The sequence below is a fragment of the Ursus maritimus genome, unplaced genomic scaffold (assembly GCF_017311325.1).
Source record: "Ursus maritimus isolate PB19 unplaced genomic scaffold, ASM1731132v1 scaffold_17, whole genome shotgun sequence".
Lineage (NCBI taxonomy): Eukaryota > Metazoa > Chordata > Mammalia > Carnivora > Ursidae > Ursus > Ursus maritimus.
In genome coordinates, this window is record NW_024424119.1 from 28,382,981 (window position 1) to 28,406,094 (window position 23,114).

General features: G+C 45.9%; 1 protein-coding gene across 1 annotated transcript in view; it reads right to left on the reverse strand.

The window, feature by feature from the left end:
• The window catches only part of GABBR2 (gamma-aminobutyric acid type B receptor subunit 2), a 333,176-nt gene that overhangs the window by 132,348 nt on the left and 177,714 nt on the right, over nt 1–23,114 (reverse strand). Inside the window, exons 5-7 of the mRNA XM_040631654.1 lie at nt 20,599–20,664; nt 14,291–14,491; nt 26–262 (exon numbers count right to left, since the gene is read on the reverse strand). Coding sequence (XP_040487588.1) covers nt 26–262; nt 14,291–14,491; nt 20,599–20,664 — 504 coding nt within the window. The remainder of the gene's footprint in view (nt 1–25; nt 263–14,290; nt 14,492–20,598; nt 20,665–23,114) is intronic.

Below are 23,114 nucleotides of genomic sequence, written 5' to 3' on the forward strand. Positions count from 1 at the left end.
GAGGAGTCTGGGGCGTGGGACTGACCGTGACCCCGAAGAAGTTGGTCTCATTCATGGCATTGAGGATGATCCTGCCCAGCGTGTGGTCCGTGTAGTTGAAATCCTGGATCCGCTGGTGCCGGCTGCTGGCGTGCAGCGTCTCCATGGCCCTCTGCAGCGTCTTGGCGATAACCCAGATGCCATCGTAGGCATACCCGTGGAACTTGCTGGGCCCCACGCCTGACCGCTTGTTGTTGTACTCTCTCTCATATTGCTGTGGAGTCTGTAAAACAGAGGGGTGGGGGGACACCAGGTTACAGCCAGCTGGGACGTCAGGCACGTGGTGCCAAGAACAGACACTCTCCAATGCTTACTGTGAGCCAGGCACAGTGCCAGGCTCTTTATCGGCATTATCTCATTTAATCCACACAACGACCTCATGCAGTGGGGACTATTACTGTCCTCATTTTACACATGAGAAAACCGATTCAGGGAAGTTGACTTGCCCAGGACCACATGGCCAGTGAGTGGCAAGGCTGAGACTGCGCCCTGGCTGTCTAGCAAGGCTAGGGTGAAGGAATAATGCACCCTAACCAGGCCTCCCTGTGACATTTGCAGGGCCTGGAGCTACAGTACAGTGGAGGACCATAGGTCTAAATTCCATATATCTAAATATTTAAGCTATAGACAAGCAAATAAACTGCTCGATAAAATACTTTCTATCTCCCCATCATAAGAATGTACCTTCCTCATGATCTGGAAGGGCAAGTTTGAATTCAGAATTCTGGGGCTCCTCCAAGCGTCAGGTGGGACACAGAGGCACAGGGGGAACTAGACTTGCTGTGGGGCCCACCCCTGCAGCCCAGCCAAGCTTGGTCCACACCTCCCCACTTCCAGCATCAGAGACCTTTAACCATCCCAGAGGTGCAGCCCAACCTCAAGAGGGCCAACCCTGGCTCTAGAAGTGGTTCCAGCTGTTGGGCAAGAAATTCGGGGTGTGATGTAGGAGAGAGGAGGTGCAGGCTCAGGGGTGGGAGGTATGTCCCAATGGCTAGTGGATTCTGAGCCCCCGGGGCCCAAGTGAGGCCTGCCTAGAACATGAGGTCTAGGGCCAGTCCCAGGTGCCCAGATGTAAAGGCTGTTCTGACCCTATACTGTGCCCCTCCATTTTCCCCTTCTGCAATATAGCAAGATCTGTGACTAATTCAGCATTTTGTAAAAAAAGAATTTTTTTCTCCCATAGAACTGAATTTCATAAAAGAATTTCATTGGTGATATTAACATTCTGACTGTGGCCACAAAGTAAGGGAAACCTTTTTACTCCAGTTGCTGAGGCTTACACATCCAAAGGGATGCCACCCCAGGGAAACTCATCACCCTCAACCTTTCCACGGGCCTCTCAAGTCATTTCTGAACTCCTCTGTCATCAGAGTGCACAGCTTAGTCTTTGGAAAAAACCTCTTTGGGGACAAATCACATATAGAAACCATTGACTCATTGTCAGTTTATACTGGGACGGGCTCTTAGAGATGGTCATACGTGCTCCCGCCACCTGCAGCCTGAGGCACAGAGAGGTCCAGAGACTTGTCCAAGGTCAAACAGCTTGTGTGTGTGTGTGTGTGTGTGTGTGTGTAGCTACACTGGTCCCATTCCATCTCTTGTTACTTCTTTCGTTAGTGACTTTTGAGGGCATAATTGCTTTTTGAAAACTACCCTGAGATGTCTGGGGCCAGGTTTAGTGCCTAAGGAGGGTGATGAGGCTGAGCCCTTGAGGGCTGGGTCTCATGGCTGGAGCCCAAGTGAGCCTCTTGCCTTTGGTCCAAGGTGTTAGCAGAATAGGGTGGCACTCGCATGTGCCTGGGGACAGCCAAGTGCCTCCAACTGTGGACCCTGTAGGTGAGGAGTTCTGCCTGACAAAACGGGAATGCTGGTGTCCCAGCAATAGCTCCCCCTCCTTTTTTGCTTCAGCTCTCACTGGATGACTCAGGTCTTATCCCTGTTGACAGTTTTCCTTGGAAATGCGTCATGTCCAGCCATCACATTTGTTCATCACTCAAAACACATGGCAGAAGCTCCTCAAATCCAAGGGTTTCTCAAAGAGGTAGCACTGTGTCTGTCTCTAGCCTCACTCAGGGCCTTGAGCCGCTCCTCACTGTCCCTCACACCCTCCACCCTCACGCACTCCCATGGGGCTAGCTTTCAGCTCTCCACCCTCCTCCCCGAGAAGCACCCCGGGGTCCCTTATGAGAAGCACTCTCTCCCTTAGACCTCTTGGGTCCTTTGATCACATCAAGTTTGTTCACACCTCAGGGCTTTTGCACCAGCTGTTTCTTCTGCCAGAAAGCTTCCCCAGCTCTTTGCATGATATTCTCCACATTCAAATGTCAACACTTGTCACTTCTCAGGAGTGGCTTCCCTGACCCACTCTTTCTAAAAACCCCTCACCCCAGGCATTCTCTCTCTACTGGTTTGATCTTCTTTACTGTACTTTTCACTGCCTGCAATGTTCCTACTTATGTGTTATTCATATTGTCTGTTGTTCCAGCCGTCCCTCCTCCTCTCCTCCCCCCTCCCCCACTAGAATTAAGCTCTATGGGGTCAGGAGGTTTTCTGTCTTGATCACTGAGGTATCACCAGAACCCACAGCAATACCTACAGAGATCCTTCCTAAGCCTCAATTTCTCCATCTGAAAAACGAGGAGGTGGGATCAGATGATCTAGAAGTTTTCTCTTGGCAACATAGGTAGGAGCCTGGCACAGTGGTAAGGACAGAGGATTTGGAAGCAGGCAGGCCTACCCCCAGCTCTGGCTCTGTGGTTTGCTAACAGTGAACTGGGGTGAGGTCTTATCTCCTCCAGGTCTCTGTGTCCTCCCTTGCTGTGTGGCCATGAGGATTCAGTGACATGAAGCATGCAAAGTGTCCAGCCCGATATCCAGGACATGCTGGTGCCCCACAAATGCCACCCACTGTTACTAACAGTAAAGGTGGCTGACTGGACCTGGCCACCCAGCGTGGATGGTGCAGCTGCTAACCCAGGATGTCCTGAGGAGCCAAGACTACGCTGACATCCGTGCTGACATCTGTGCTGACAGGGGCCAACAGTCCTTTGGTGCATGCACGCCCTACCTTACTTCTTAACCAATCTCCAATTATTGGACATTTAGGCTCTTTTGAATTTGTCCCAATTATAGGACTACAAAAAGCATCCTTACATCTAAATTTTCTGAACACATACTGGTACTTATTTTTTCAGAATAAATTCCCAGAAGTATAATTGCTGAGGCAAAGAGTATAACTTAAACACGATTCATCCATATTTGGGCCAAAATATTCTCCCCAAATACGAGAAATTAAAATTCCCCTGGGTATGAAAGTACCCATTTCCTGCATCTTTGACAGCAATAGATATTACAGTGTTAAAAATCGTGTTTGTTAGGTTAAGAAAAAAAAAGTACATCCCCTTTTAATTTTAATTTGCATCTCTCTAATGATTAGAGTGAGTTCCTTTCAAATACTGATAAGCAATTTTTATTTCTTAGGTGTTTTTCTTCTTTCTACCATATTGCTATGGTGGTAGTCACACCTTTTAACATTTTGTTTAAATACGTTCTTGTTATTTTTCCATCTTTTACTATTTGGCTATATTTTGTTTGATTTTTAAATATGATTTGGGTCTTTTTCTGGTTATTAATTTAGCTATTGGCTATGTTAAAAGTATTACAAATTACTTGAGCTTGTTTTCTCTAGTTGCTTTAAGTATAAAAGTTCTGAGGCCTGTTTGACTTCTCTCTTGGATTTTGCTCCTGTGGGCTTTCTCTGATGTATACAAAAGCATCGAGGGCTGGCGGTGTCTGTATTGGAGTCCTGTTTGTTCAACCTAATAATTATACTCAGATGATGTTTCCAGACCTCTTCCCTACCCAGAACATGCCACTGCATCATCCTTCAAGGTCTCTATGACCCTTTTAAAGTCAGGGGTCCAGACCTGAGGTGAACATTCTCAGTGTGGTCTCACCAAGGGATAAATAATTTTTTAACTTCCTTAATGTCATTTCTTGGGGCCATTTTTTGTAGAGACAGTAGGGGGAACAGAATCATATCATTTATTCAGTTTGACCTTGGAGCAAACACAAGCCCCCATGTATACTTTTTACACGTGTACTTGTAAATCCACATCTTTCTATCTCATAACACTGTTCTTTATCCAGGGGGTGAGGGGCAGGGGGTGGGGGGAGAACAATGGAAATATGACTGTTGACCTCATTTCTGTGGGAAGAGTCCTTGGAATGAGACAGGTGTAGCTAAGCCCGGAAAGGTGACCTCATTCTCACTGTCTTAGCAAGCACCGAGTTGAAGTCATTGCCACCACATTATATCCCAGGCCATTCATCACTTCGCAGGTGAAGCCAGCACCAGTCTCCCTTGGGCAAAACAATGACAGCAGGAAGAAACACTCTCACAACTGTCTGAGAAAAAGTAGTAGTTGTGCTTCAAGCAGGCCTCTGATTATTCAGGGCAGAAGAATTTCTTCCATTGTAGAGCTGACACTGAAGGTTGATTAATTACTCATTCTCGGAGGTCAGGTTTATCATGAGATGCTAAAAGTTTCTGAGAAAATAACTTTATATAGATAGTCCCAATTACTGACAGGTTGTGCTCCAGCATATTTTTGAAAGGCAGTTGTTGGAACTTGGAACATATTTTTCCACAGAAACTATGTTATAAATAGTGGTTAGGCTCCCAGGCTAGCCCACACAAGCTTGCTAACCCACAATGTGACTAAACCTTATGGGTCTGTCATTCCAACAGAACCAAGCAGAGTCCTGCTTTCTGGGAGAGGAGAGCGTCATGGACAGAAGACAGCAGAAGGTGAAGAACCTTCTCCAGCTGCCATCCCTCCCCAGAGCAGCAAAACCGGCAGAGTTTCTCTCTAGCACTCCCTGTGGGATTTGGGGATCCCAGAGTCTCATCTGGGAGGTACGCTAGGGGGTAGTCTCCTTGTCCCTATACCCCAGTTTGTAGATCACCCGGGGACCTCGTCAAATGCAGATGCCAGAGCCCTACATTTGGATTCAGTAGGTCTATGGGATAATTTCAGAATCTGTATTTCTAGCAACCTTCCAAGATCTCAAGAATATATAAATTGGTTACCACTGATTAAGTCCCTCCTACAATCCGATTATTGGGTCTTCTCAAGAGCAACTTCCAGATGTTTGCTGAGCTCCATCTTAGATTCCTCGGTGCTGAGAAGCTCACTCTCTCTTCAGGGAGAGTCTCCACTTAAGGAGTGCTTGCTGTCTAAGAGACCAGTGTTCTGAAAGCAGCATCTGCAGCACCTCTCTCTGACCTGTGTTCTGCACACAGTGTCTCCTTGTGGAGCTGTGGTAAACAGGTCTGCTCCCTCTTATACACAACAGCCCCTGAAAGAGCTGAAGGCAGTGGCATGCTACCCTGAACCCAGGGTGCTGTTTTCTATCTTTGAAGTAAAATCGTCTCAGTTCACACTTCCACTCTGACCATGATGAAATGGCTTATATCAGACCAAAGCTCCCACGAAGAACATTCAGAGAAGCAGAATAAAACATAAAAATAGCTATTCAAAGGCATCATAAAGCAACCAGGACATCTAGGACTTGAGGAGCAAGATGCTGGAGAGAAGAGAATGCTTTGAGAAGAGTCCAGCGTTCTTTGCTGTTTCCCTTGGAGGCATTTTATGATTTGTAGGTAGGAAAGCTAACTGCAGGAAAACAAAGCACTGGATCAGAGTTTTTAGCAGTCCCATTGGGAGGGGAAGACAAAAAAACTATAGTTCAGGGTTATCAGGCAGCAAGTAGGACCAAGGTCTTAGAGGAAAAGGAAGCACAGAAAAGTGAGGCCAGTATTCAGACTGGCTTTTGCACTTGAAATACTTCAGACAACTAAGCTCCATAAAGCAAGAGGCTGAGAAGCCAAGAAAAAGCAGTGGCTGAGGGGTTTAGAAATTAAGCAGAAGTGCCTGGAGTCTCACAGTATCAGGGAAGACAAAAGTTGAACTCCAGGGCCAGTAAACACCCCAGGATTTCAGCTGATAACAATGAAGAACAAATACCAGGAATAAGAGCAAACCAAAACAGACCAGGTCTATAAAAACCAAAACCAAGCATGGAATCATCTCAATTCTTGATTGGATTAGGTGATCTTCCCCTAGGCAGATATCTTCTTAAAGAGAAAGAAATCTTCTCTGAAGAAAGATAACACCATCTGTAGCCTCTATATTTTTCATCTCTAATTATGTTGATGTAATAGGTACACCAAGAAAAGGGGATCAAATAATAAAAAGAGAAAAGGAAGGAAGGAAGGAAGGCAGGCAAAAAGTGAGGAAGGGAATAAGGAAGGAAAGAATAAAGGAAAGAAGAAAAATAGACAATAGACCCACAGATTATCCAAATCTTGAAGTTCTTAGACATGACTTTAAAGGAGGAAAATTTATGTGCTTAAGAAAATAGATGAAAAGATAGAGAATATTACCAGAGGACTGGAAGCTATGAAAGAAAAAAAGAGAATAAAATGAAGAGTCTAAAAACGAAAAATATGACAACTGAAATTAACTCCATAGATGGATGAAACAGCATATTAGAAACAGCAGAAAGTAGGTTAATGAACTAGAAGAAAGTGTAGTAATGGTAAATAGCAATAAATATTCAGACTGAAACACAGACAGGAAAAAAGGCTAAAAAATAAGAAATGAACATAAGATATATGGAATATGTTGAAAATGTCTAGCATATGTATAATTGTTGTCTTGGAATGTGAGGAAAGAGAGAATAGGCAGAAACAATATTTAAAGGGATATTATGCTAGAATTTTTCCAAATACAAATCAATCAACAGATTCATGAAGCTGTATGAACTCTGTGAACTATAATCAAGATAAACCCAAAGAAAACCTCATTTTAGTACAGCACAATAAAACTGCTGAAGACCAAGCAAAGACAAAATCTTAAAAGTAGTTACAGAAAAGAAGATGCATTACCTTCAAAAGAGCAACAATAAGTCAAGCAGCTGACTTAATAGAAACAATGGAAGCCAGAAGACAAATAATAGACTATCTAGAATTCTACACCTCAAAATCAGAGGTGAAAGAAAGAAAATTTCAGACAACCAGAAACTGAGAGAATTTGTCTCGAGCCAACCCGCAGCAAAAGAAAGATCAAGAAAAGTTCTTTGGGCAGAATGAAAGTGATCATAAATAGAATAACAGAAATGCAGGAAGGAATGAAAAGTAATGGGAAGTGTAAATATGTGAGTAGCTCTAAATGAAAAAATGACATCAGGGCCAGGAACATCCAGGAAAATCTTAAAGAAGAATAAAGTTGAAAGATTACATGACTAAGTATCAGGTCTTATAATAAAATTTTAGTTATTAAGACAAGTGGTATTGGTTAATGGATAAGGAAATGGACCGATGGAAGAAAATGGAAAGTTCAGGAACAGATACACATTATATACAATGATTAATTTATGACAAAGTTGACACTATAGTATGGGGGGGGGTGGTGAGGATGATGGACTTTTCAATAAATGGTCCTGAATCAACTGGTTATACATATGGGCAGAAAATGAATCTTGATCTTACCTCACACCATACATAAAATCAATTTCATGTGGATTCTATATCTAAATGTGAAAGGGAAAAAAACTTCTAAAAGATAAGATAGGAAAATATTTTCATGAGTGTGGGTGGACAAAGATGTTTAAATAGAACACAGATATACTAATCATAAAGAAGATGAATAAACTGGACTACACTAAAATTAAGAATTTCTGTTCATCAAAATATATCACTAAAAAAGTGAAAGTGTAAGTTCAAGAATGGGCAAAGATATAAATACATATAACTATCCAAGGATTCATACACAGAATTTAAAAAGAACTACAAATCAATAAGAAACAGGCAGAGAGTCTATGGTCATATGACCCTGAATGCACCCAATCTTGTCTGATCTCAGAAGCTAAGCAGGGTCGGGCCTGGTTAGTACTTGGATGAGAGAAACAGGCAGAGAATCCAAGTAGAAAAATGGGCAAAAGACTTGAACAGGAAATTTGTAAAAGAGGGTATCAAAATGGCCAGTAAAGATATGGAAAGATACTCAACTTCATTAGTCATCAGAGAAATGTAAATTAAAACTCAAATGAAATACCACTACACACCCACTAGATTGGCTAAAATTAAAAAGCCGACAATACCAAATGTTGGTGAGCCTGTGAACCAACTGGAGCTCTCAATCACTGCTGGTGGGTGTGTAAATTGGTACAACCACTTTAGAAATCTGTTTGGCAGGGTCTACTTAAGCTGAACATATGCATACCCTGTGACTCAGAAATTCCACCCCTACGTATGCATCCAATAGTAATTTGCACATATATTCACCAAAATACCTCAAATACCTAGAAATAAACCAAACACAGTATGTGCAAGAATTTCCATACAGAAAATTACAAAACATTTTTGAGAGAAATTAAAAATGACCTTGGTAAATGCAGGGATATAGAAAATTCATGTTCATATATTATTAAGTCAATTTTTCCTACATCAACCTACAAATTCAGTAAAATCCCAATAATAAGCCAGAACAGATTTGTGTATATGTGTGTGTAAACTGACTCACTACTCCTTTCTCCAGCTCTGAGGCTGCTGTGCTAAAGAAGGAAAAGAACCACAATTTGTCAAGCACCTATTGTGTGTTTGGCACTCTGCATGATACTTTTCTCTGCTTTACTTTATCTAATCCTTATAAATCTTATAAAAGATATTATTACCCCAATATTGTAGATAATTTCAGAAAGGTCAAATGACTTGCCCAATGTCACTGTATCACTATCACTATGTCACCCAATTCAGCTGTATATAACAGAAAAAAAATTATCAGTGACTTATAGTTTATTTTTCTCTCATGTAAAAGATGTTCATGCATTGACAGTGCATGGCTGCCATGACAGCTTCATAGTGTAATCAGGGACCCAGCTCCTATCTGTATGCAACACTACCCTAGAATGAAGTTTCCTTTTCATGGTCACTTCTTGATTCAAGATGGCTGCTAGAACTTTAGCCATCCCATCCATAGTCCAGCTAACACAAAGGAGAAGGGAAAAGAAGGGCAAGCTCTCCCCTTAAAACAGACTTCCAGAAGTCCCATATAACACTCCTATTTGTATTCCTTGGCCAGACTTAGAATCCTGGCCATATCTAGCTACATGGGAAGCTGGGAAATGTCCCTTTTCAGCTGCGTGGTAACATACTTACTTAAAAAAACAGAGCTGTGTTACTGAGGTAGACCAGGGGGCTATGGATATTGGTACGGACAACTAGCCATCTTTCAGAGTCTCCCAGTTGGGAAGTGGTGGGGCCAAAATTCAAATCTAGCCAGTGAGCTTATTACTTATGACCCTCCACAGGCTACTGCACCCTTCCTCTGGAGCCCATGTTCCTCTGCTACACTACCTCTCCCCCATCGAAGTGAATTCCTAGGGAAGCAAAGGGAACAGGAGCTTCGTGGGGAAGGTGGGAGGCAGAGGCAGTGGCCTTGTGAAGGATGACCTTCTCAGGGAGCATGCCTACTTTTCCATGGCCCCTTCCCTTCCTCCTCTCTAGAGCCCAGAGCTTCCCAGAAGTTCTATGTTCTTTTTCAGGGAGCTCACATGGCAGTGACGATGAGATGGGTACAGCTTTTCCTGGGTCACTGGCTTTACACTGAGGACTCACTTGATTTGTGTTTCCTGCAGTTCTTCCATGTTGAATCAACAGTCACGGGTGGTTGCAGAAGCTTCTTGCCAGAAAACATTACAAAACTCTTCCAGAGAATGAGCCTGTGCATTTGATGGGGGATTGGGGCCACCTCTGAGGTCCCCAGTGATTCCAGGGTTCTGTGAACATCTCCATCCAGTGCCTCGGTCCAGCTCTGTCTCAGCAGGAGAATGGGGAAAATGTCCAGAGAGGCTGGGCCATCACCAGAGAAACCTGACCAGAGTTGTAAAGGCTCACAATGGAAACAAGCCTAAAGGGACTTTGGAAAGGGAAAGCTGACGATGGAAATCACCAATGTCAAAGAGTTCCTATGGGGGAGCAGACTGGTAATGGGGAATCTCAGTGAGAATGAGCCAGACAGTAGAGCCAAAGCAAGTGCCCAGAGGCTGTTCTCATGAAGGTTCTAGAAGACTGAGCTCTGGATGGGCTCGGGGAAGCCCGAAGGTCTGCATTTGTCTCATCATTGGAAATTTCAATAGGAAGAGACTGATGAATGTGCTCTGGAGGCTCACGACCTTGTTATTCCTCCTACCAGAATTCTCCTGGGTGCCAGTGAAAGTTGGGGATGGCCTGACTGGCAACAGGTGTCTGAAAGGGGGAACCCCAGAGAACACATTCCAAGAGGGGCCACTGTTCTGCCTGATTCTGCAACTTTCTCTCCCAGGAGTCACCGTTATCCTGGGGATTCCAAGGTTTAACACTACAACCATGTCACCCAGTTCACTGCTAAGAACCCAGTACCTTATTTACAGAGAGCCAGAGAACTTAGCTGCGAAAGGACCCTAGGAGTTATCTGGTCCAAATCTCTCATTTTCAGTGAGGAAACTAAGGCTGGGGTGGGGGTGCGGTGAGGAGAATGACTAGCTGCGGAGGCAGATGAATTGGTGGGAATGCCAGGATTTGTGCCAGATCTCTTGATCACCAGACCCATGCTCGCCTGTTATGCCACCTACTAGCAGTGGCCAGCTGAGAGAGAAAGGGCTGATTTGGGTGCATTCCTTTCTAAGCTTGTCACAAGTCTTGGGGAGAGAGCAGGGCAGAGAGGAAGGGGCTCTGAGTAGGGAATGAGCAGTCCTGGCTTCAGGTCCTGGGGCTGTCCCGGACCTGCTGGGTGACTATAGCAGTTTCCTGGGGCTGCCATGGCAAATTTCCATAAACAGGGTGGCCTGAAACAACAGAAGTTTATTCTCTCCCAGTTCTGGAGGCTGGGAGTCCAAAACTCAGGTGTCAGCAGGGCTGGTTCCCTCTGGAGGCTCTGAGGGAGAATCTGTCCCATGCTTCTCTCCCAGCTCCTGGTGGCTGCTGGCTATTCTTGGCATTCTTTTTCTTGTGGATGTATCACTCCAGTTTCTGCCTGTGCCATCACATGACCACCTACATGTGGTCAAATCTCCCTCTGCCTTTCTCTTATAAGGACCCTCGCCATTGCATTTAGGGTTTACCTGGGTAGTCCAGGATGATCTCATCTCAAGATCCCACAATTAATTACATCTGCAAAGATGCTTTTTTCCAAATAAGGTCACATTCACGGGTTCCAAGGGTTAGGACATTGGCCTATCTTTTTAGGGGCTGCGATTCTACCTACTACAAGGATCTTGGGTGTGTCCCTTCCCATTTCTGCTGCTTAGCTTCCCTAATGAGGATGGCAAGAGCTTATTGACTTGGTTCTACAAGTGTCTGCTTATCCCCGTGGACACTGACGGATCCCAAAATATAGGCTTCAGCTCAGCAGCCTGAGCCAGGCTGACCACAGTCCCCAGCAGTCATGGATAACACAAATTCAAATTCAAGAACCATTTCCCACCTCTCTAGACCTTCCTTTGACCATAGACTCTTGGAGATTAGTGGGGGAACTTGGCTGTGGTCAGAACACAAATAAGAATGCTTTATTCAACCGAGGGCCCCACACCCCAGGGAGAGAGCATTCAATAAGAGCAGGCACAGAGGATGGGCTGAGTGTGGAAGGAGCTTGATAAACACAACCTGTTCAGGGCCAGGATCGGGGGGGGGGTGGAGGGGGGAGGAAAGCAAGGTGTGAAAATGAAGAGGGAGCTAAATACCTCAGTAATCAAGAGAAATGACATTTTAAGGTAGTATTTTTAAAAATCAAAACGAATGCAAAAAAAAAATCCAGGATGAACAAAACATCAAAATTTTAAATAAACACAAGATCCAGTCTTGCAATTGTGTGACTTAAATCACTTAGGTCTCCCTCATCCCAGTCCTGTGAATCTTAACCTTTGTTTAAAATTTTGACGTTTTGTTCATCATGGATTTTTGTGTTAATTTTGAATTTTAAAAAATATTGCATTACAATACTTCTCATCTTGATTACTGAGGTTGTTGGCATTGTCTTAAATCTTGCCCTTAGGTTCTGCACTGGGCATGTGAATTACAACTGGAGGGATTGGGGCTGTTTGGTTCAGACAAGGGAGACGTCTCTGGGGATATGGTCACCACCCATAGGACCTGTGTGGGCCCTGAGGGACCAGTGGGGGAAATTCAGGGAGAAATAGTAAGTCCTCTGCTACTGGAAGGATCTGAGAATCTGTTGGGAGGTTGATCTAGATAATCTGTAGGAGAGCCCTAAAACTCTCTGATTTCAAGAGGCAGATGCCTCAGATTTTCCTGCGTAACTTCAATCATCTTGTAACCTCAGGATAACATAAGAAATGCTGTCTCTTGCTTCAAACACCTCAGAGACAGGGACTGGGTGTCCTGGAATTTTAGAAGCTGCCCCATGCCGGGAACCTGGCACTACTCCATCCTGGGAGGCCAAGGAGTGGGTCACCCACACTGTGGGGTGAAGTGAACAGCCCCAGGAATAGCCACAAACTGTTCCAGTCCCAGGCACAGAGTCATGGGGGTGAGGTCAGCCTCAGCACCAGTCCCAATTAAAAATCATTAAAGTGAAAAAAAATTAAAATGAAAGTCAGTGACCTGGGAGATGTTGTTCTAAAGTCAGAACACTTCCTCTAAAAGATGCTACAAAAATTGATTTTTCCAAAATGCATTTCTGTGTACTGCTCACATCTGTGCAGGACTCACCCACCCAGTAACATCCACGCTCCTTAGAATGACATTCAAGGCCCTTCTCATGGCGTGTTATGACCTTTATGCCCCTCGGCTTCACAGATCTTGTGTGTAATCACTTCTGTCTTTGGTCTCCTAAAGTTCTCAGTTTAGTTATGCTGTCTGCTGGCATGGAATTTTTTTTTCTTAATTTTTGTATTTTCCTCAAATTTTACATTATTTTGAGATTAAAGTCTAGGTGTCCCTGGACTCAAGTTTCTGCTAATAAACAACAAACTTTGATGCCTTTAAAAATAACACTTACTGAAATAAAATGAGTTCTTTCTGCACATTATTCAGCATCTCAGAAAACTTTCTATACGCACATTGATTTTTGCATGAAAATATTTCTTCCAACATTTTCTAGCCAGAGTGTTTTTCCAGCATCCCTCAGGTGCCAGCACGATCTAAAGACTTGTTTACAAAATGTGTCCTCATGATTTGCCATTTTTTTTGAGAAATCAATAAATCATTCTTATAGAGCTGGCTCTGATTGAGATTAAATAATGGATAAAAAATTATCTACAAAAATTTTATATAGCTTTGCCATGAAGTTTAATTCCTTCAGTGGAACTGGTGGAGAAAGGAACCATCTGAGCTCAGAGAAGACAGAAGAGAATTGTGTGCACTGCTGTCCTCGATTCTGGCTGGTGGTTAGATCTAAGAGACAGAACGGTCTTTGTTCACCAGGGCCGCCATCCCAATTCTTGGTAACACTTACACTGATAGGTAACGGTGTACTTTTGAAATACTTTTACCTATGCTACATTACCTGGCCCTCTCACAGCTCTACGGGATAAGGGGCGGGGGGTGTTAGTAACGCCCATGGGAACATGTGGAGCCCCTGTCCAAGGTCCTGCTCCCAGTAATGACAGCACTGAGGGGCTGGGCACCATGCCAGCCACACTGCACAATCTGCCACCAGAGGATGAGATCTATTATACAGATGAAGATTCAGTGCTCAGATAACTCAAGCTCAAGGTCACACAGCTGGTAAATGGCAAAACTGGGGTTCAAGCTAGTCTGGCTGGTCTACAGCACATGTTTCCCAAAGTCTACTTGAGGGATCTGTCCTCTCCTCTAGGCTGACAGGAGCATCAGTGAGCCTGAGAAATGACATTCCAGGTCAGAGGTACATAGAGTGAAAGCCTTGCCGAGTCTGAAACATCGGGCCCTATGTCTGGTGCTGTCAAAATCATGACTCCATCACTTACATGGACACTGTTTTGGGCTTACAAAACACCCTTACATCATCTGATTCCCAAGTTTCTTAGAGGGGCATGCAGTGGAGGTCTGGCTATCCCCATTTAACAGGCTCAGAGAGGTCAAGTGATTCACTCAAAGTCACACAGCAAAGGCCAGAACAAGATCTGGGCATTTTGTGCCAACATCATTAGCCAAGATGATCAAAAGAGATGGTCCTAAGGGCTGAAGTGGACAGACCATGACACTGACCTTTCCTGAGATGGTCTTGATCTGCTTGGAGCTCAAGGGCTCGAAGTCCACGCCGATGTAGCCCTCCATGGCAGCAAGCAGATTCTTCCGGAGACAACGGGATGAGTTGGCTTCTGTGTGCACCTGCTCCCACCAGGAAGGCTCATACCAGCCCGGGATGATCCACTGGTATTTGCTACCATACATGTTCTCCTCATATGCCTGCAACAGATGGGTTGACCATGAAGCTACCAAGAGTCAAACATTTGTTCAAGGCTTTGTGCCCTGTGAGACAAGTGGAAGGGGCTCAGGCCTCCTCTTACCAAGGGTTTATTAATTTTTCTATTATTTGCTTTGTTATCTCTCCTCGTTATCTCTCAAGAGACCCACGGTAGTTTATTGGAAACATATATAATAAAATAATAAACACTGAATAAAAATTGAAACATGAGGACCTGACCAAAACCAGATAAGGACACTATAAAAAAACTACAGAATGATATCGCTGATGAATATAGTGGCAAAAATTCTCAACAACATATTGGCAAACTGAATTCAAGAATACATTAGAAAGATTATACACTATGACCAAACGGCATTTATCCCTGGGATGCAAGGATGGTTTAACATACACAAATGAATAAATATATCACATTAGTGGAATTAAAGATAAAAATCACATGATCATTGCAACAGATGCTCTCTATGTACTGTGATGAACTGTGAGCATTTTAAAACAGGAATCTTAAACATCCTGCAGTTCATTCCTGGAGAGCCATGAACACCTTGGGAAAGAATTCATGCCACACCCCTTTGGGCTCCTTGGCCTACAACAGAGACAGCACAGAGGCCAGAGGATGTGGTAAGGGAGCCTGCAGGACTGCTTTGGACTCCAGGAAGCTTCTGGCTGCCTTCTACTTAGGCTCTGGGCTGCTAAGCCACGCTCTGCCCACAGCAGGTGGGCCAGAGACCCTAATAGCATCTGTACATTAGAGAAAAGTGACTCTCAAGTCTGAGAGTTGGGGGAGAGCTCCCCCCCATTCCTACATCTGGGGAGGTGACTCTTCTAGAATTCTCTTAACACCTAAGAAAGCCCATCCTGCAGTGTGGAGCATCTCACTGGGATAAATGTGAGTTAAAATGTTTGTTCCTTAACTTAAGCTCAGATACCATCTCCACGGCCTCTGCTCATTGAGTGAAGCCTCTGTAGATTAAACTGAAATGATTTAATGAAAGAGCCCTTCAACTACTTCAAGGCAGTTATCACACTGCCTTTTCCCTAGACTCCTCTGATGATATGTGACTTTCCCCTCCCCAATTCTAGATAATACACTTCTCATAGGCAGCCTCAGATCATAGTCATTTTTTCAGCAGCTACATTATAATGTTGCCCCTATCACAATTGTGTAGAAAACATAGGCAGCCCTCATATCTCAATTATAGGATAAAATCCCAGTTTAACAAAGGCAGGCAATCTCCTGATTTTTCCCCTAATAAATGCGGTTTAGTCCAAAGAAACTCTCTTTCGAAGAAAAGATAATCCGAGATCTGTCTGGGGGCTAGATTTTTGAACAAAAGCTCATCCCAATGATCCCAGGTCACTGTATGAACGGCAGAACCTGTGAGATTTTATAACTCTCATCCTTTATGGAAAGGGAGGAACTCACATATCTTGAGCCCCTATTACGTGCTTGGCCAGGTATACACATTATTGTATTTTATTCTCACAACAATCCTATGAGGTATGTGTTATTATTTTCATCTTATAAATGACAAAATTGAGGCTCAGAGATGGAGGCATTTGCCCAAACAAATACAGCTAAGTCAAGGGGACAAGATTCAACGTCCATTTTTGGAAGTTCCCCTCTTTTTTCAGCAAAAAAATTAAACAAAAATTTTTGGAAGCTTTCTCAATCCTAAAAGGTTGAGGCCAGAAGAGAGCCCCACTTATTAGGAAGGTATGTTAAATAGGAGTCAATAGGTACAGAATAGGGGCAAGAGGCATTCTAATCAGACCCAGAGGCAGATCTGCATCGCTCTCCGAGGACAAAGACCTTGTGATGACTTAGAGCAGCACAGGGCAAGCTGCCTCCTAGGGGTCTGCCCTGACAGCTCTTTGACCTGTCCTTGTCTCATTAGGAGCTGTTCCTTGTGAGTGAATTTTCCGGAAAACAGAAGCTTAGTCTGCTTTTTTCTAAACAAAAACAGATTTTGTTTAGAATGTTATTCAGTTTTTTTTAAAGATTTTATTTATTTATTTGACAGGGAGAGAGACAGCCAGTGAGAGAGGGAACACAAGCAGGGGGAGTGGGAGAGGAAGAAGCAGGCTCCCAGCAGAGGAGCCTGATGTGGGGCTCGATCCCAGAGTGCCAGGATCACGCCCTGAGCCGAAGGCAGACGCTTAACGACTGCACCACCCAGGCGCCTCTAGAATGTTATTCAGTTTTGATGAAGATAAACATTTTCCTGCTGACCTTCTGAAACACACAAGAAAGGAGATTCCAGTCCAGCAGCCCCAGATTCGCTGCCACATAGCAGCTGGGTGGCTCTGGCGCCCAGCTCCTCGGGTCTCGCTTTTCCCAGCTACAGCCTGTGGAAAGCAAAGCCTCTCTCACTGGATTGGTGTAAGAATGAAATGAGAGGACACGTGGACCATGCCTGGCCACCACTACATGCAGGCACGTTTTAGCAGCTCCTTCTGGTTCTCTTCTCCTTTCCACCACACACGGTTTTATTCCGAACACCAGTCACTGTTATGGGCTGTGCACAGGAATGCTGCTGGGTCTAGGGTGTCACTTTTCATTGCCATTGAGTCCCTGTCTTCTCTGAATTTGCTGCTTTTAAACTGCTATAGCTGGAAAAGCAGGGTGCCTGGGTGGTTAAACATATTTGCAGAGCAAAAGTAAATAGGCCTTGAGTGAGGGTCTAAGAGGCTTCCCTGCAAGGTAGGTGAACCGGTTTAAATATACCCTCCACTGTCTAAAGCACCTGAGGGGGAGGCTGTGGTCCTCCATTCTGCTATTCTCATATTCAAATGGGCTGAGGTTGTTATACATGTGAGCTGGGAGGAGCTGCCAGAATGCTCTCTGTCTTCTTTGCCGGAGAGGGAGTCTTTGTAGGGTGGGGTCCACTCTTGTGTGGAGCCCCCGTGCTCAGCACAGTGCCTGGTGTGCACGGGGCACCCGAGAAGTGGTTGCGGAGTGACTGAACAAGTTTCCAGTTTCCTTGATCACCTTAGTTTTCATTTTCCCTGCCTCTTGTAGGAATGTGATCTCAGGACCTCTGGCCACCTGTGGGCCTGCCACGTGGCGATGGGCAGACCTGAGCTCGCCTTCTTCAGTTTTAGAGTCTGCTTTGGTTCTTATTTGCCACTGACAGGTAACCATGACGTGAATTATTTTTAAAAATCTGGTTTCCTCTTTTTATTATGTTTCCTTTCACCTCCTTGCTCCCCCCCGCCTCATGCAAGAAGGACATTTCCCTTTTCCTATTACAGTCACATCAATGATGGTAATAAACCCTCACATCAGGAAGGCAGTTCACAGTTGGGATGATGGTCTCCTTCTGTGGCCTTATTTAAGCCCATGAGGCTGATGGGGCAAGGACTGCTGCTTCCATTTGAGAGGTGAGGCAGCTGGAGACCAGAGGCGTAAGGTGACCTGTCTGAGGTCACACAGCTGGGGGAGCTAAAGCCAGAACCCAGGCCAGAGTGCTTGAGAGTTTAGAATAGACCACCGAGGGGGGGAAGGAAAAGACAAAAGAGACGGAGACATGCTCATTCTGTGCTGAAGCCCAAATGAACATTTTGCCACAGGGCTATAAATAGCCCTTGCATTTGCTGGAGTCTGCGCTTCCATTGGGTGGCGGTTCCCATCTCAAGAACACAGCAACATGCTGCAAAGTTTGCACTGCGACATTTGGGTGGCACAGATATGGCTCTTTCCACCTGATCTGCCCTCTGACCCCGATGCACGGGCAGGAAGGCTCTTTCACAGGGTTCTCTGCTCTGAGCAGCCCCTCCCTCTGCCACACACCAGTCTTGATCCAGTAGGAAGACATGGAGCAGACTCTCAGGATCTCCCAGACCTGCCACAAGAATTCCTCCCTAACCAGGTAAAACGCCAGGCCCTGGAGGGCAGTTTGCTTCCGAGGGTCTGACACTTGGAATAAACATCCAACAAAAACACCTGCAAGGAATTCCTCAATAACCAAAGCCACCACAGACTCTAAGAGGAAGCCCATTGCAAAATGTCCACCGTCCAATAAGAGGAAAGTAGGCTGAGAAGGTGGATGGTGTCCCATGCCATGTGGAAGGCAGGCAGCCTGGGGCTTTGGGACGAGAGGAAGACAGCCACACCGTCTGTTCCGAAGGTGAAACCATGGCTGGAAATGCCACTCGGAAAATAATCCCAGTGCATGGCACAGAGTGAAATCACAGCCACGCCTTCACTTGGGTTTGGCTCAGAGCAGAGCATGAGGTCTGTCTCCAGTTCTTGGAAAAGGGAGATGGCCGGCGACCAGTGTGGTGTCTTCATGGATCATTTTTATTAATATATTTCTCCTGGAGTTATGACCCACCATGTGCCAGCTGCTTGCAAGGCCTTGGGGATATAGTGAAGAGTGGGGAGGGAGGGCGGTTAAAATCCAGTCTATGATAAATGGCAGTGGTCCATTCCATTCTCACACACCTGAGACTTTACATAAACAAACAAAAAAAGACCGGGGACATTTACCGAAGGCTCATTATCCATTAGGCACCGTGCGGTGTTTCTGCTCATTGAATCTCCACAACAATCCTATGAGACAGGGGTTATTATCCTCCCCACTTTATAGATGAGAAAACAGAGGCTCCAGACATGTCCACAACAAGCCCAAATTCAGCAACTAAGCCGCAGATTGGCTCCTGAGCTCCCAGCTCTGTCCAGGGTCTCCAGAAACGTCAGCCTTGGGGTTTTTCCTTCCTCCCCAGTAAATCGAGAGACGATCAGGCAGTTCTGGATTTGTTCTTGAGCCTTCAGGACGAAATTGCCCCAGGTGACTGTGGCTTCTGGTCACTGTTCTGTCCTTACCCCTGGTGTGCTTTTTCTCTCTAGAAATGGGTAGCAGGAGCTGAGAAGAATCCCCCAGGCAGTGTCTCTCTAGCAGACAGCAGAGGGACCACCGTCCCTGGGTGTGGACACACAGCCTGAGGTCCCCTTGGCTCCTGGGAGTGATGCTGACCTTAGTGACCCATGGCAACCCTGAAGTCAACCAAGACCCCAAAGCCTCTTCTGTTCTAAATGCACAGTCCTCCTCAGCTATGCCTATAGCACCCTGGACACGGGCAGCTTGATTTGTTCTAATGTAGCCCTCTATTAGGACTACGAGATTTAACCTTCTTAGACTGAATCAAACATTCCAGCCTGTTAGAGTTCTTTGCACCTTGGATCTGTTTCCAACATACTTCGCAACTTCCCAAATTCCTACAGGTCTGCTTTTTATAATCTCATCCAAGTCATGGACAAAAGATCAAAGAGAACAGAGGCCTATGGCCCATCACCAGAGACAACACCTAGAATAAGCTCGCTCTAAGTGGAAGCGCTTACTGGGGAGACAGTGACTCCTGAGACTGGGCTCTCATTCCGTTGACCTTTCTCCTGACCTGGGGTGGGGGGAGAGGGAGCCAGGGCATCCAAATGGGAAGACTTGGTTCCTGTGTTAGAACTCTTACAAGTTCTTAGGGAGAACATATGGAAGAAGGGTGATCAGGTTGGGAATCAGGTGAAGGGCATGGAGCCTTGGCTCAGCCATGAGCTGGGCCTCTATTTCCTTATCTGTAGAGTGGGATAACGATAGTTGTTTCACACAGTTTATTGAAAAGATGAAAGGAGAGAACATACAAAAGGTACTTTGTCGCCTATCACACACCAGACAACTGTGAAGAATTCAGAGGTAGATACCGAACAGTTGAGAGATCATTCTAAAGTTGAGACTCTGAGCCCTGCCCCAGGGCCAGGAGGGGGTGTGGGGCACTCAGCCTTGCCCCTTCCGCTCTCCCGGGCATTCGGCAGCCTCCATCAAGCATGGCTGAGGAGACAGGCAGAGCATTAGCCGACAGTGCTTAGACAGGGAGCTGGAGGGGAGCTTTGGTCAGCTGAGGCCCCTAGTTCCTCTCATGACTGCACTGTTCTGAACCCTGGGCTTAGCTCCCTGCGAAGAGGAAAGAGCAGTGACCGTAACACTTCTGCTTCCAACAACCCGGACTCCAGTCCTATAGCCCGCTCAGACCAGGCAGTGAGAACGAGTCTGACTCCCCAAAGACGCAGTGACACGACCAAAGTTTTACTTACACAGCAGAACACTTTTGCTGCCATATTCTGGTCAAACTGGCCAAGGATGATCCTCACGTCATTGCCCTGTGGACAGAAGGACACGTATGTGAAGGAGAGGGGATGACAGGCACACTCGAGGGCTTGAGGCCACCGGCAGAGAACATCCGTGCACCCCCAGCTCCCCAGCCAAGAGCTCTGCCCTCTCACCCCAGCCCAGCCTGGATGTTCTGGCCCTCTCTAGGGCTAGTTTCCCTTTAGCTCTTGCTGCCCTCCCTGGTCTCAGGGGCATGCCCTGGGGCAAATCTGCACATGCTGGTGGCTTTATAAAGCTGGCGGCTCTCAGCGGTCCCAGTATCATCCCTGATCCTTCAACAAGCTCAGGCCAACCCTACAGAGTACTGAGACAGTGTCTAATCTGCTTCCTCACTTGACACACAGGGAAACTGAGGCCAGAGGAGACAAAGGAGCTTCCAAGGTCCCCAGGGGAGTTGATGGCAGAAATAAGACTGCAGCATCCCCACCCTCCCCCCAGTATTCTAGACTTTTCTATACCTTCCTGGAACCCACAAAGCTTCCCAATTAAGAAGTTTCAGAGGCTCTTTGAGTTCTGAGCTTTGTTCAAATCTCAACTCCACCCACAAGCCTCAGGGCGCCTCAGGCTGTTCCTTTATCCAGGTTAGCCTCAATTTCCTCACTGTCAAATGGGGAAAATGGCAGTACTTACTTTCCGGGAGGACTAAATGAGACAATTCGCATAAACTGCTTTACACAGTTCCTGGCACATAGCGAATGCCCAGTAAGTACGAGCTAGTATTAGGATTTTATAACCTCCTCCCAACCCATTTTTAACTCCAAGAAAAACTTATATTTGAAAACTCTATAAATAGGACTGCACTTATTATCTCAATGCGTGCCTTGCACAACAGCTCCTGTGACTCATTTATTCATTCAACAAACATTTACTGGGCGTTTGCCTGAGGTGCCCTCCTGGGTCAGGTAAGGGGCCCTTGGTTGCTCTCTGGGGGACAGGGATCCAGGCAGGGGCCCTGCCCCATAGAGAAGAGGCTACAGAAGGGTGTGCCAGCAGCCTGCAGGAGACCAGCGGTGCCCTGGCCCACGGGGCTGCTCCCTACCCCAGTCACTTCCTGCCCTCCACCCTGAGACTCAGGCTTGCAGGTGGTGCCACCTTCCTGCCGTTCCCTCCGTCCTCTCCAGCAGGCCTCAAGGCCCTTTGATGCATAAAGAAGAGAAACATGCCTTTAAAGATCAGTTTTTAGCATCTTTCAAAATTGGAAAGTGCTGACTGGGAGGCCATTTTACTCATCATGTACTTTAGCAAAATAAAAAAGGCTTGGATTCTAAAATCATCCTTCGTTTGCAAGCAAGAATGGAAAGAAGAGGGGGAAAAAAAACCTTGCTCTGAAAGGACTTTAAAAGATCGTTAACAGAGCAGTTGAAGGAAGGCAAGCCTTTGTCATCACCATGTCTGCAACGCTATAAAAAGTTCTAAGCTGCTTCCGTTCTGTGGACAATGCTCTCAGGCACACTCCAGGGTTTTTCTGCCTGTTTGTTGAAATCTTTTAGCCTTCTTTGCTGCTAATAGTATTCAGCCGGCCAGCCAGCAAACAGTTATTGAGCACCTACTTTGTGCCAAACTCTGTGTTGCTAAACATGGTAGAGTAGAAATAGTTTATTGGGTTTTAGAGTTAGGGAGACCTTAGTTCAAATCCAGGCTCTACCACTGACCAGCTGTGTGACCCTGAATCTGAATCCCCTGGAGCCTCAATTTTCTCATCTTTGAAAGAGGGATAATCCAACCTACCTTGCTGGGGGCTGCAGGATTCATGCTAATGAAACCCACCCATTGGCTTTCATGATGCTTCCTCCTGGCTCTTTCCTACCTCCTGGTCCCTCCTGCTCAGACTGTGAGTCAGCTCGTCATCTTTTTGCCCATCCCTAAATGCTGGTGTTCTACACAGTTCTGCCCTTAGCTCTGTGTCCTCATCACTCTCCTGGGGCAGCCTCATTCCAGACCCCAGACACAACTGCTCTCTGTGCGCTAGAGACCCGATCTCTCTCCCCACCCCCAACTTTTCTCCGGCTGCCCACTGGACCCCTCCTCTTGGATTCTCCCACGTACCTCAAGCTCAGCATAGCCCAAGCTGAACTTCTCATCTTTGCCAATGAGCCTTTTCCATCTCCTGTGTTGTCCATCTCTGAGAACGGTGTCGCCAACCTCCCACCCACTCAGGTTCATTTGCCTCCACCCAAGCCCTAACCAGGAGCCACCCGCTGGTTCTGCCTGCCCACCAGTGCCAAATCACCCCCATCCCTGCAGCCTCACCATGCTGGGGGCAGCCACCATCATTCCCTCCTCTATGAACTACGACTGCCTCCTGGCTGGATCCCCACCCTTACTCCCGCTCCATCCACCCTGGTCTCCACAGCAGATGAAGGACTCATTCCAAGATTCCGATGTGGTTCTGTAAAACCTTTCCACAGCTCCCTGAGCTTTCCAGGTCAACTGAGTCCCT